A 15103-nucleotide genomic window follows, 5' to 3' on the forward strand; every position below is an offset into this window, starting at 1 on the left:
GTCCTGCGCAATGATTTCGAGCGATATGGCGCACGAGAAACGTCGTTCGCGTCGCTGCTCGCTTTTTGCGTTCCAGCTTATAGGAGATCAACTGTCGAAGCTACCGAAACGGTTTGCGCACGCGCCACTGAGAGAGGATTCTACATCTCACACAACGTGCGAAAAGTCAAAGCCGAAAATTTTAATTTAAAGATCCTGTATCTGATTCGTGCGATAAAATCTTGAATTTGGAAAAAAAAAGAGGGAGAAAGAATTTATTCGCACACGTAATAGTATTATCGTCCGTCGTTTCGATACATTTATTCCTCTCTCGTTTCTCTCCTTCCCTCCCTTTTTTTCCCCTGTTTCTTCCCTCGCCCCTTCATTCCACTTCCCGGGGAAGGAAAGTAAAACCGGCGCTCGTTAACTCGCTCCGCTCGCTCGCCGCACCTGTGTGTTCGCAACGCGAGTACGAATTTTTCATACGGATCCCCTCCCCTTCCCCCCTTTTTCTCTCTCCTTTTCAAACTCGATCGCGGTGAAGAATAATCCCTCCACGGGGGGAGGGAGGGGGGAGAGAAAGAAATCCGTTGGCCCACAAAGATTGGAGGATCGAGGGAGGCGATAATAAAATAATAAAATCGTTTGATTAAGAAAAGAGAATTAATCCCTCTATTGGGGTTCCATTCCGGGATCGGGGACTTAAATTTCAAAGGTGGGTTCCCGCATGAATGCATTCGTCGATGTTTTATGGAAGAATATGCATAATGCCATAGTTGCCATAGAGAAACAGTCATATAGAATGCAATAAATAACATTCTTCTAATAAAATTTTATTATTTATTTACACGAGCATAGTCATTTTTGAGTAGACTAATAGCCGTATAGATTTCTTTCAACTCGTCATAAAAATAAAACGAAACTTTTCGGAAAATTTTCGAAAAAATACGGATTTGTTCGATAACGTTTCACTTTCGTCGTCATATCGGATTAGATATTTGGTGTAAAAGGGACGGGTCAAATCGGGATAAAATCGGCAACAGTCGAAATCACGGCGCGGGTTTGGGACGGAAACCGAGGCTGGAACACGAAATGAAACGCGTGCACCTGCCCGCTCTCTTAGCTCCCCTCTCTTTTTCTTCCCTTCTATCCACAGTAACGTATCACTCGCATATCGTAACCCTAAAAATATAAGCGATAATAGCTTCTCGATCTCGAGACAGAGAGAGAGAGAGAGAGAGAGAGAGATTCCCGTTGTTTTTATCGAAAACCAATAATCAATGCGCAACGAGCATATATATTCGACACGCCATAGCTTAACAACAAACCTTCCACTATTCTCCAATTTTTCCCCGATTAAATCGATACGCGTATTAAATCGACGGATCCTTCCTTTTCTCTCCGTCCGAAAAAAATAAAATAAAATTTATCCTAGCAACGTGTAACGATCCTAGATGCAACGAATTTTTCAACGAACGATACAATTTTAATCTTTCTCTTCTACAGCCTCTGGAACGAGAATCCATATTCGAGTTAGTTGAAAAGCGTAATCGGTATCCGCTTTGGTATCGCGAGCAATATCGTGGCCATTGTTCCTCCGTAATAATGGGAGTCGGTGTTTCGAGGCTACGCCACTGCATTGTTCGTCCTTCGTCAGACGCGACCTCCTCGCTCTTTCTCCCTCCTAAGCGGGCGACGGGTATAAAATATAAGCGAAAGAATCCGGCGCATTGCCGCATACGTATAGCGGGTAACGAAAGTATTCGAACGCTTATATTTGCAATTTTCGACGAACGAGATAAACACATCGAAAGAACTTGTTTAAGACAATGAGGGGAGGGGGGTGTATAGTAGGAAAATCTCTTATGCTCGACAAAATTTGAAAATGATTCATCGCGGTAATTATAATACATTTATCATATATATATGCATTATTACTAGGTTACGAAACTATTCGAACGCTGATGCGTTGTTTTTGATGCGAGAGTTTTTATACGTTTTGGCCAGAAATGTAAACACTGGTACTAAGCGAGAGGATACTTTTTACGTTCAATCTAGCTATCGTTCCATTAACGGTAACATAAAAGTTTGCGGTATAATATTCAAAATGAAACGAATGAAAAAGTCTGAAGCACAAAAGTGTGAACGAGAAATTGTTTATACGCACGCGTAACGCACTATCGTGGCCGTTTCGGGGCGAAGAAGAGAAGGAGGAGGAAGAAGAAGAGAAGTCCCGAATCGCGTTGGCCGTGTTCTCGACCGACTCTCCCTCTCTCTCTCTCTTCTCCAACGGAAGAAAACTCGCCTCCTTTTTCCTCCCCCTTTTTATCCGGCGGCTCTCCCCTTCGAGGCTTTCTCGTCCTCTTCGCGTCGTCTTCCCCCACTCAGCGGGCAACGATGCGCGTGCCAGAAAGCTGGTACACACACGTGCCATCCCGATACTCGATTAATATTGCCGCCGCTTGTCAACCGACAACCCCTTAACAACCGTGCCATTCCATTTTTCTTCGTCTCGCCGTCGATTTGAAGAGGACAATCGTTCTTTTTCTTTTTTTTTTTTTTTACTTTACTATTTTCGTTTCTTTTTTTTTTTTTTTTTTCATAGCCGAATTTTCCGTAAAGAGAGATCTTCATTTCATATTTCCAATGTTTGAATTTTTTACAGTTTCTTCTTTTAGAATGATTTTTTTTTTTTCCAATTTCAGAATTCTCAGCCTCGAAATTCTTGAACTTTGAATTGCAATTTTCTTTCTCTCCTTCTCTTTTTCATTTCCTATTTTTAACGCAATTTTTAATCCCAACCTTTTCATTCCCACCCTTCGAATTTTTGTCTATAATCCGTTCTCCTCTTTATCCTTTTTCCATCTAAATTGCATTCGTTGACTTTTTTTTACGAAAATACGAAATGAATCTCTACTTTCCCCGTTCTGAGTGCGAACCGAAGTGGCTATATAATTTTATCTGGCAAACTAGATGTAAATCGGGCTCAAATATGGTCACGACGTATCGTAATGAATTGACTTTCTAACCGTGAAACGTAAAATAATTTCCTCGTTCTATCGCAAAACGCGCGATGTTACACGCACGCGATCTCGAATCCGAGGAATTACGCGTGGGAAAAGCGGTTTCGAGCCGCCCTCCCTCCGCCCGCCTCCGATCGCCATGTTTTTACGTTCGACACGCGCGCCACCGATATTTATTTCGCGTATATATCTATTTCACGTAACAGGACGGTCGGTCACTCCCTCCCAAACTCGAGATATCGATGCACGAGGTAAACGGAGCAAAAATATCGTGTTGGCGTGACGAATAGTAATCGTCACGGTTATGCCTTTTCCTTTATAACTTTTGGATTTTAAGTAAAACTCGTTAAAGAGTTTTTTTTCTTTGTTTTTCATTTCAAAATATACAATAATAACAACAACACGACTTTCCACTTCATGCGTAATTATTACGTATATATATATATATATATATATATATATATCGATATACTTGCGATAAAACTTGTGAGGTATGCTGTTCGAAAGAAGAAAAAAAATTTCAAGGTCTCCCGGTGCAAAATAATTCACCAATAAATTTAGAAAATTTGTTAAGCGTGAATCGAATCGAAAATTATCGGAGGCAGAAATGAGATGGAAACGGGGCCAATCGTGTTCCTTTCGCAATTCGCGACTTTCAACGGAGGTGGACGCCGAGGTCCACCTCCTGCGAATCGGATCGAGGCAGCTGTGGCGATCTCCGCCAATTATTTCATTACGATCACGAGAGAGAGAATTGCTGACGATCGCAATTTCGGCCAATTCCGATCCCCTATGGGAAAATTTCGATCTCCTCGATCTTCGAAGATTTATTTATCGTTCGTCCGCCAGATCCCCCTCCCTCTTCGGTGTCCAAAGAGAGATTAACGAGCGACAATCGGTTGTTTTCGAGACTTCGCACGGTTCCGAGCGGTTTATACGAAGATTTAATTTCTTAGAAGATCAATTAACTGCGGGTTTGAGCAGAGCCGATCTCTTTAAACGCAAAAGGAAAAAAAATATTTTATTAAAATCAAATCACAATACTTTTTTATTTTTATAAAAGTATGATTGAATATATAAAAAAATATATAAATATTTACCCTTAAGTAGCGATTAACTTAGGAAGCGCTTCGAACTTGACAAACATACGATAAACTGGACGTGAGAATTAGAAATGGTATAGTTTCGAAGAAAAGAATGTTAATGGAAAAAAATGCTTATTAAAAAAAAGTTATTCTGTAAATTATCCGATAAATATGGGCCTGAACAGTGACAATTTAACAAAATAACGATAAAAACGATAAAACTGAAAATTATAAAATGAAAAAAGCAGTGTAAGAAGATATACCGATCGCTCAAAGATTGAAAGGAATACAAAAATTGGCAACTGGCAACAAAAGTTAGAAATATTATTAAGAATAGATAGATTAAAATTAGATGGCGAACTAGATGGTGAATTTCGAGTACGAAATAATTATTTAACTTTAAGTTTGATTTACAAAAAAAAAAAACTTAATAATTTATAACGATTTAAATTAAAATAAATGTTCCGAGATCAGTTATCGATTCGTTTCCTGCCTATATACGCTTATTTCGTTTAAAAAGATTTAAAATTTTAACAACATATAGTTGTTACACATTGCATCGAAACAATTATTTTTTATACATTTTGAAAATTAATTTTGTCCGATTAATATATATATTATTATAAACGAATTACAGAGAGGATGGATCGTTTAATAATTAAATATCATTCGTTTATTTTATCGTTTAGAATACTTCGATCGATTTGAGGTTATGTCGGAAGTGTTTTCGATATTTGATAGATATCGAAATAATAAAGTGTTTCCGAAATCGTAATCGAAAAATTTCATAGAATTGCTGGTAAAAGTGGCAGTTTCAGCCAATTAATCGAAATCGTTAAATAATGGATTAATCACAATTCTTCACACGAATTCTTCCATAATGTAACTATATCGATATCGACGGGAGTGACTCGGTTGAATTTTAACTTTCAAACTTCCTTTCGTGTAACGTATTACAGAGTCGGCTTAAATTCACTTCGTTCCGCAGAAACCGGCACAGAAGCTAATCGTACACGAATACGTGAAATTATATTCCCACTTACTATGCATTACATGCAACTATCTTATCTACGTCGACATTTCACTCTAGTTGATTATAATACACGAATAACTTTATTTCGACGATTACGTAAAACTTTGTATTCACGTCACTTTATTTTTTATTTCATTTCCAATCCACATACGAAAAAGCATCTAACCTATGGACATCAATTTTTCGATGTTACACTTGCACATCTAATACGCATGCGCAATCGATTGATATATAGTCTTTGGATACCAATTTGACGTTATACACGCATACCTAATACGCATGCGCGATACGCATCGCTTCATATATCAGTTGAACGCAATAGAAGAAAAATTATGGCGTTTTATTTTAATTTCGTTCCAGAGTAAGGCAAGTGGTAAATTTTATATTTTCGATCCACGTATGAAAAAAATATCTAACCTTTGAATATCAATTTTTTGGTGTTACACATCCAATACGCGTACGCGATTTCGCAATCGATACGCATCGCTTCACATATCGTTTGAACGCAATCAAAGAAAAGTATCTTTTTTTTTTTTTTTCAGTACCACCGATGCAATTAATCTCATTTCGAGAAAAACATTGATTGCACCTTGTGCGAAAGGCTTCCGCTGTGATTAATGGAACGTGGAGGAGAGACGATGGAAATGGGTTAAGTACAATTTCGTACGTCATCCAGCGCGAGAAGATAACGAGCTTCGTTTGGAAATTCCCTCTTTTGCGTGCGTGTGCGCAAAACGTACAACGCCTGTCGTCGTCCCGTTAACATTTAATGATCATCGTTCCAGAATGAACTTTTGATAATCTTTGTTTCCGCATTGTTGCGGCTTTTTTTTCAAATATCTCTTGTTTTTTAAAAAGAGGCCTTGTTTGTTTCGACAATCACGTGATATAACAAAATCTCTGATTTTGAATCAATCGTGTAAATTATTATTAATTTGAAAATGTTACACGCAACGTGCCATATCCAAGCCCATATTTTTTTTTTTAATTAAAAACGTTAATCCAAAAACATTGTTTTCTCTTATTTCAATTTATTTATATTTAAGGTGATTTCAAAAATTACGAAACAACGCGAAACAACATTATCCAACATTATCCAATTCCATGTACTTTAACGTTTTACAAGAACGAATAAATGATAAATTCTCTACGTGTCTATAAATTTATTTATCGAATATATTCCTTTTTTTATTCACTCTAATTGGTATATATTTCGTTCTTATATTCATATTTATATTCATATCTGAATATATAATTTCCGACCAAAAAGAAATGAACTTTAATATAAACACGTATACACACAGAGATATCGTACAAACTAGTATAAACTCGTGATTATCGTGGAATTCCAATAATTATTGCCACGCCAGAGTTATCTTTACCGTTGACACGCTGTAATCACGAATCTCGATCTTCCTGTTTCGCCATTCGAAGGATTTTGTTCGAAATGATCGAACAAATCGTACGTCAAAATACATTGCAGCCGAGGCAGCAGGGCGGACAGGCGCGTTTAATCGAGCAAACTAAATTGCAAGTTGACATATTCATTCCGCGTGAATATCCCTCTAATCTTATCTTCTTATTTTTGCATTTTTTTTTTTTTTTTTTTTTTTTACAGCATACACTTTGTTTCGCGTCGCGTGACGATGCAAATGTCTCGAACGCAATTCCAACTTTTTTGCAATCCCTTTTTCTATTCGAACAATCCAACTTCTTCAACAGTTTCGTCTCTCGATAAACGTACCACCATCGATCGCTTCTACCATTACTTTCTTTATTCTCGGTTACGTCGTAATAGAGAATGCTTCCTACAAATTAATTATAGCCCCGAGCTAGAACATTTAATCGCACGTTGCTCGCGCGTTACACGCTGTTTTAACGATTATTAAACAGTCATAATTTTAAATTATGATCATTGTATTCTTTTCCTCCCTCCCTCCCTCTCTCTCTCTCTTTTTCTATTAACCACATCAAAAATCATTGTCGATTTTCTTCTTTTTTTTTGGTAAAGTATTTAATTTCATTATTAAAAACAAGGAGGAGGAGAAGTTTCGATCGAATATCAGCGCGACGCGGACGGGTGGGAAGTGCACCTGACTGATTCACAGATTTAAAACGGGGGACGCGCGCGCACACAGACGAGTGAACGTGCGTGCACAAACACGAGCTTGGCAGATACACGAACCGAGTACACCATATATACCAGTACCCATTTGCAGGAACTAACAGTTTACCAGCACTGTTCGTTAACTGACTTTCTACGAATAGTTCGAGAGGCGAAGACAACGTCAACCCCTGTCAACGGCTCTCCTGTCGACGATCAGTCTCGTTCCAGGAACTCGAGAGGGAAGAGGTACGTTCGCCCGCCGATAATTGTTTCGAAGGGGAGGGGGTGGGGGAGGAAAAAAGTGCACGTTTTTTTTCTTATCGATGATACAACGGTGAAATTAATTTGTGAATTGAAAATTGTTAAACGTTGTGGTGTAACACGTTCGATTAATTTTTCCTCCTTTTCTTGTGAATTTTTTTTAAGCGTCGCGACGATTAAAGGGGGAATTTTTCTTTTTTCCCTCGAAATTTCTCGCATCGAGATTTCCTCGACGAGAAAATTCTCGCCTCTTGTCAGAGGCCAATCTTAATTAACTGGCGCGAATTATTTTTTACACGAGTAGAATTATTAGAGTTATTCGATCTTTCCTTTTCTTTTTTCTTCGTCGCAAGATTATTAAGAAACTGCACATTTATTAGCATACATATAAATTGCAAATTGGCAAATTATTCGGTTATATGAGTTTTCGTCGAAATTTTTCAGGAAAACACGAGTTGTGTCGCAACTCGTGTTTTCGCGAGATCGCGAGGGAAACTTGGCACGCGCCGTTCCTTTTTGTGCTCGATCGAGCGGAATGTAATTCGCACAATTTATCATGCGGGAACAAGATTTGCGCACGCGTGAATAAGTTCTCCCGTATTTGCATATACACGTGCATTACTTTCTACGAAACTAGTTCGGAACTTTTAAAAAAGTCGAAAGTTCCGTTTCTCGAGACGAAAATCTTGCGTAAATCTTATCGTCTCGACTCGCTTTTCGAATTTTTCGAACGATTATGCGCAAAATTTTTATTCATTGGAAATAAAATATTTCCTCGTTACGAATTATTCTGAATTAGACTCGCTGAATTCTTCGAACGATTATGCGTAAAATTTTCATTCAATTTTTCATTTATCGAAAAATGGTCCCTGTTGAAAATAAAATATTCGCTGCTCGAATTATTTTCAATTAAATTTGTATCTACGACGACGATTCGCAAATCTTTTGATGTTGATTCGCTGAATTTATCAAACGATTATGCGCAAAATTTTTATCGAAAAATGGTCCCTGAAAATAAAATATTCGCCGTTCGTTACGAATTATTTTGAATTAGATTTCTCTTTTCATCTCGACTCGCTTTTCGAATTTTTCAAACGATTATACGCAAAATTTTCATTTATCGAAAAATGGCCCCTGTTGAAAATAAAATGTTCACCGCTAGTTACGAAATATAATTATTTTGAATTAGATTTCTCTTTTCATCTCGACTCGCTTTTCGAATTTTTCAAACGATTATACGCAAAATTTTCATTTATCGAAAAATGGCCCCTGTTGAAAATAAAATATTCGCCGCTCGTTACGAATTATTACGATAATTTCGTGTAGATCTTTTGATCTGGACTCGTTGAATTTTCCGAATGATTATGCGCGAAATTTTCATTCAATTTTCTTTTATCAAAAAAATGGTCCCTGTTGAAAATAAAATATTCGCCACTAGTTACGAATTATTCTGAATTAGATTTCTCTTTTCATCTCGACTTTTCGAACGAATATGCGCAAAATTTCCATTTATCGAAAAATGGTCCCTGTTGAAAATAAAATATTCGCCACTCGAATTATTTTGAATTAGATTTCTATCTACGATTCGCAAATCTTTTGATGTCGACTCGCTGAATTTTTCGAACGAATATGCGCAAAATTTCCATTCATCGAAAAATGGTCCCTGTTGAAAATAAAATATTCGCCACTAGTTACGAATTATTCTGAATTAGATTTCTCTTTTCATCTCGACTCACTTTTCGAACGAATATGCGCAAAATTTCCATTTATCGAAAAATGGCCCCTGTTGAAAATAAAATATTCGCCGCTAGTTACGAAATATAATTATTTTGAATTAGATTTTTCTTTTCATCTCGACTCACTTTTCCAACAATTGTACGGAAAATTTCCATTTATCGAAAAATGGCCCCTGTTGAAAATAAAATATTCGCCACTCGAATTATTTTGAATTAGATTTCTATCTTCTTTCTATTCGCAAATCTTTTGATGTCGACTCGCTGAATTTTTTCGAACGATTATGCGTAAAATTTCCATTTATCGAAAAATGGTCCCTGTTGAAAATAAAATATTCGCCGCTCGCCGTCGAATTATTGCGATTCAATTTCGCGTAAATCATTTGATCTCGACTCGTTGAATTTTCCGAACGATTATGCGCACAAAATTTTCATTCAATTTTCATTTATCAAAAAAATGATGATATCAGAGAATGATCCCTGTTGAAAATAAAATATTCGTTACGAATATTTACTCGCGATCTCTATCTCTACGACGATGATTGATTATTAATAGACAGGCGGACGATACGCTCACGGTACGTGAGCATAATCCACGATTGAAGGAAGAGAGAAAGAGAGAAAGAAAAAGAAAGTAGTACAGCGTTGCCTTGTTCGAGAAATTAAAAACGAAGACATAAAGTATTGCCAGGTTGCAAAACTTTGCAATATTCCAAACCGAATAACATAATCGTTTCGACGATCGTAAAAAGGAATCGTAACTTTCGATAAATAAATCATCTCCCAATGCAATTTATACCTTATATCTTAATAATTTATCTGAATCTCATTTATCAACATTATGAAGGCAAGAATTTCATTTAATAGAACAACAATACCGATAATAATCGCCACGCATTCATTATCGGATATACGTAACAACTTGGTAATAAAATAACTTAATTCTCCTTTCGTCGGGTCGTAAATTATTCAAAAAAAAAAAAAAAAATTAAAACGCATCGTAAATTACACGAGCCTTCTATTTCGTTTCAAATATCTTTTCTGATCGAAAAATTTATTTGATTATTCATAAAAAAAAAAAAAAAAACGAATGGATAAAAAAATTTAAAAAATTTCTTTCGAAGGTTTCCCATTCTATCGGATATCGCGTAATAAATAAAATCGGTTGGAATGTTTCGCGGATTCGTTTTTTTCGTGAGTTTGGTGTATCTGGGAGGCGGAAACGTGGACGGAATCCAAAGATGGGGAAGCCAGTTCGGGCAGGCCCCTCTGTTGGAAAGATTTTTCTGGAGGACATTGGACTTCGCTTATCCGGACGAGGCGAGCAGAACAACGGCAATGATGAAAGGGGAGTTCATCCCCGAGAATGCGCTTCCCGTTGGTATAGAAATTTGGAGGAACAAACTGTTCGTCACCGTGCCAAGATGGCGTAACGGTAAGTCGAACGTAACTCTTTTCTAAATTCGTACACTTTCCCCAAAAGCAATATATAATACAGTAATAATTATGTAATAATTTACGATGGTATACGATGCTTGTAATCGATTTTATATTATATTCCAAATTTACGATGCTCGATTTACATTTACAAAAAAAAAATATTAAAATTACACAAAGATAATGCATATATATATATATATTTACTATACTATACTATACTTCAAATATTTACGATGATATAGGATGTTTATGATCGATTTACATTTACAAAGAAAAAAAATGTTAAAATTACATAAAGATAATATATATATATTTACTATACTATACTATACTATACTTCAAATATTTACGATGCTTGCAATAGATTTACATTTACAAAGAAAAAAAATATTAAAATTATATATATATATATATTTAATATACTATACTATATTCTAAATATTTACGATGGTGAAAGAAAAAAAAAAATGTTAAGATTATACAAAGATAACGTTCAATAAAAATGGCGGCGATAGGACGAACGCGATGGTGGCGGGAACTGGCTCTAGTAAACAGAAGAGGATCGGCGGGGGCAGTGGCCAGAATCACTGTCTGGCCGACTTCCGGCTCGCGACAAAAAGTGCCGAAAACCGCGTGAGCGGATTTCAATGGAGGCATTTCTACGTCTCTGTCAACCTCCTCTCCCAAAATTTCTGGCCCCCCGAAATCCCTATCCTTGGGCTAGGAGGGTGAATGGGGCTCATTCGCTCCTGCGCTCCTTTATTTGCCCCCCTCCTCCCTCCTTATTCCTCGTTTCGACTCTATTATCCGCCCCGTTGGCGCGCGCCAGGCCATTGTTGTTGCATAAAATCAACGAAAAAAAAACATCGTTCGATCGAAGTTTTTCCCTACGTTTCTTACTTTCGACAAGATTTTATTCCATCTCTTTCCCCAAACCCCTCGAGATTTTCTTAAAATTTCTCGCAACAGTTTGTTGGTATAAATTGTTGGTACATCTACCTGTTTTAATTGTGAGAATTCTAAAGAAATTCTCAAAATTTGCTCTCGCAATTTCCCATCCTTCTCGAAACGCGTCAAAGGCCACCTCGGTCGCTATTGTTTTAAGGGCAATTGTTTTTCTTTTCTTTTTTTTTTTAGCAGCGACCATTGCTGCTTTTGTTCCGGTTCCATTGCATTGTTCCTCCGATGTCAGGTTCGTTCAGGGACGTGGCACGGTGGATACGAGATATTAAACGGGAAGGGAAGGTTATTCCGTTCGAATAAACCGGACAAATTGTGAAATATTCTTCACGGGGAGTCCTATATGTATATACACGAAACTCGACGCCTGAGAGCTAGCCTGACTAAAAGCGTGATTTTGATCTCGAAAATTTCGAGTATTTTTTCCAAAGTTCCAAGTTGAAATGTCAAACTCGTTATCACGACTCACGATTGTACGTACGGGCAACCTTGACACACGCAAACGCGACAATGTCAATTTTAAAAAAATTCTATTTCTATTTTATCTCGAACCGCTTTCTCTTGCCCTACCCTTTTCCATCCGTTTGCCCATAAATCGTGTCACGCGTTTCATAAAAATGTTCAACACAATGATACAATAAAATTTTAAAAAGGTCAGGTATCCGCTTTGTCGCTCCTTCGACCGTCATGCATGAAGGTTTTTTTTCCGCGATTAACAACTGCATAATAATTTAATTTACATTAATCTTTCTCTGGAACAAGATATTGTATATTTTAATCTGTTTTTGCAGGAATACCAGCGACGTTGACCTATATATCGCTCGACACGAATCGAGGAGGCACCCCAAAGCTTACCCCTTATCCGAATTGGGCGCAAAATAAAGCTGGAGCTTGCGGTAGCGCGATCACTACCGCTTACAGGTATCCGCACTTGTGAATCGATAAACCGTTAATTATTTCGCTGACTATCGATCGAACGAGTGTAAAAATATTGGATCGTTCTGAAAGTAATTTCGTTAAAGAAAGTGTGTCTCTCGAATTGTTACGAAGAAAAACGAAATTACTTTCCGAACAATCCAATAATCACGTTGTTTACGTTGTTCGTTCCTTCGTGTTTGTAAGAACGCGAGATCGAAAGGAAAGGAGAGAAATAATAGGACAGGATCGATCCGATGCCTCTCTTCCTATTTCTATAGAATACTTGGTTCTCGCTTGAATAATGCATTTACCTATCGCTTACGAATCTGTGGGAAGATTCTCTCCCTTGCAGTACAAAAGGTGAATTAGAATTTCGTTACGCATTATCTATCATTATCGAGCTGGTATCAAGTATTAATGAGACAAGATCTAGATCTCTAGCTACAAAGAGAAGGGAAACAATAATCGAATTAATAATAAATGGAAACTGCATTCCTTGGTTATCGACAATGTGTACGCGATTGTTCCAGAATACACGCAGATACTTGCGACAGATTATGGGTACTGGATACCGGCACGATAGGTATCGGAAACACAACGATACAAGCGTGCCCTTACACTCTCAACATCTTCGACCTAACCACCGATACACTTTTGAGACAGTACAGGCTGAGGGCCGAAGACATCAATATGGCACGTATTATTACTACGATTATTAACCGGTGATGGAGAAAATTCGATTCTTTCGTTACGGCAGTCCGCTACGCCCGAGCAATCGCCACTGAACGAAGTGATGAGCGTGCGCATTGGTAGTCGCGTCTTTCAACGCCATCTACCATTCTCTTGTATACATACTATACTTTTTTTAAGCGTTTCGTCGTATATTACACGAGACGACGAAACATGAAAATAAATACGTCTTACGCAGTTTTATTCGCGCAATCGAAACTTTTTCCTGATATTCAAAATAACTTAAATAAAGACAGATAAAGACAAAACACGAATAAAATTAATTATCGAGTGGATAAGTTATTAAGCTTTATTCGAAATTTCCAACTCAATTGTCTATCTCGATTCGAGAATCGTAGAAAAACGGAAGCACGGCAGCCGCGTGGAAAACAAAAGCACACGAATAAATTATTGATCCTTACTCGAAATTTTCAACTAATTATCGTAACTTTAAAACGAAAAGATACGAATCCTCCCGTTTAATCGATCTTCCTTTTGAACTCGATTTCGGTCGAACAGAACACCTTCATCGCCAATATTGCCGTCGATTTGGGAAAAGGTGGTTGCAACGACGCGTTCGCCTACATGTCCGACGAGCTCGGATACGGACTGATCGTTTACTCGTGGGAGCAGAACAGATCTTGGCGAATAATGCACAGTTATTTCATGCCCGACCCGTTGGCCGGCGACTACAATATCGGCGGCCTGAATTTCCAATGGGGGGAGGAAGGGATTTTCGGGATGAGCTTGTCGCCCATCGCCGTCAACGGATACAGAACGTTGTTCTTCCATCCATTGAGCAGCAGAAGGGAATTCGCTGTTTCGACGAGGATTTTAAGGGACGAGAACTTGTCGCAAAATAGTTATCACGAGTTCCAGGTTGTTATTTATTAAAAATTCCTCGTCTCGAGAGTCGTTCTTCCACAGTGTTTCTTTTTTTTTTTTTTTTCTTTTCTTTCTTTCTTTGGTCAGGTCCTTCCCGAGAGAGGAGAGCTGGGCCACTGCACCGCCTCCGTTATGGATGAAAACGGCCTACAATTTTTCAATCTGATCGACCAGAATGCGGTCGGCTGTTGGAACTCCTTGTTACCGTACTCGCCCGAGAATCAAGCGGTCGTTGCCAGACACGACGAAGCTATGATATTCCCGGCCGACGTTAAGGTAAAAATCCCACTTTTCCTTCTTCTTTCGTGTTTTTTATCATTTATTGTTATACATTCTTTCACGCGAGTTTCTTTTTTTTCTCTCCCTCTCTTTTCTCAGATAAATCGTGGCCTACTGTGGATCATATCGGACAGAATGCCGATTTTCTTGTTGTCCACATTGAACTACACCGACGTGAACTTTCGAATATTGACGATGCCGGTTCGAGACGCGATCGCGGGCACAATTTGCGAGAACTCGCCGTGGGGCTTCGTTGGAAATTCCCTTTGGTGGGAGAATAAGTAAACAAGATCGCGGAGAAGACCGTGGAGAGGGGACGTATAGAACGTCTCGTTTAGAGAATCATTATTACACCCTATTATTAATTTCGATTCACCCCCTTTGAGGAGAAATTGTTACAGATCGCTATTGAGAAATAAAAAATTAATTACAAATATTAATTACTTGTCTACCTTTAAATGAATAATTTTTAAATAACAACGAAGAAATAAATTATAAGTGAAAAGAAAGGTTTGCGTTCATTCTTGAAATTGTTTAATGTCATAATGTATTATTATATATTCTTTTATTTATATATATATATATATATAGTTCGAGTTTATCTTTGACGTGTGATAAAATATTTTATACAAATTGAAAGAATTTGAAATGGATGAACGTGTATCTGTTAT

At 37.6% G+C, this 15103-nt stretch overlaps 1 protein-coding gene and 2 long non-coding RNA genes across 3 annotated transcripts in view; 2 read left to right on the forward strand and 1 right to left on the reverse strand.

Annotated features, from left to right (window-relative positions):
* Positions 1–15103, reverse strand: part of LOC116414210 (uncharacterized) — an 86655-nt gene that overhangs the window by 66966 nt on the left and 4586 nt on the right. The window lies entirely within an intron of this gene.
* LOC147656147 (uncharacterized) lies at positions 4411–6267 on the forward strand. Its single transcript, XR_015294866.1, has 2 exons — positions 4411–5486; positions 5663–6267. It is a non-coding gene; the product is annotated as an uncharacterized LOC147656147 (long non-coding RNA).
* Y-y (yellow-y) lies at positions 7255–14872 on the forward strand. Its single transcript, XM_003692802.4, has 7 exons — positions 7255–7473; positions 10346–10656; positions 12413–12542; positions 13070–13232; positions 13788–14147; positions 14241–14429; positions 14532–14872. Exons 2-7 carry the CDS (start codon positions 10392–10394, stop codon positions 14715–14717), a joined length of 1293 nt encoding a protein of 430 aa, XP_003692850.2. The 5' UTR covers positions 7255–7473; positions 10346–10391; the 3' UTR covers positions 14718–14872.

This window comes from Apis florea, unplaced genomic scaffold (assembly GCF_048593485.1).
Source record: "Apis florea isolate Af1SG1 unplaced genomic scaffold, ASM4859348v1 contig_3802_pilon, whole genome shotgun sequence".
Lineage (NCBI taxonomy): Eukaryota > Metazoa > Arthropoda > Insecta > Hymenoptera > Apidae > Apis > Apis florea.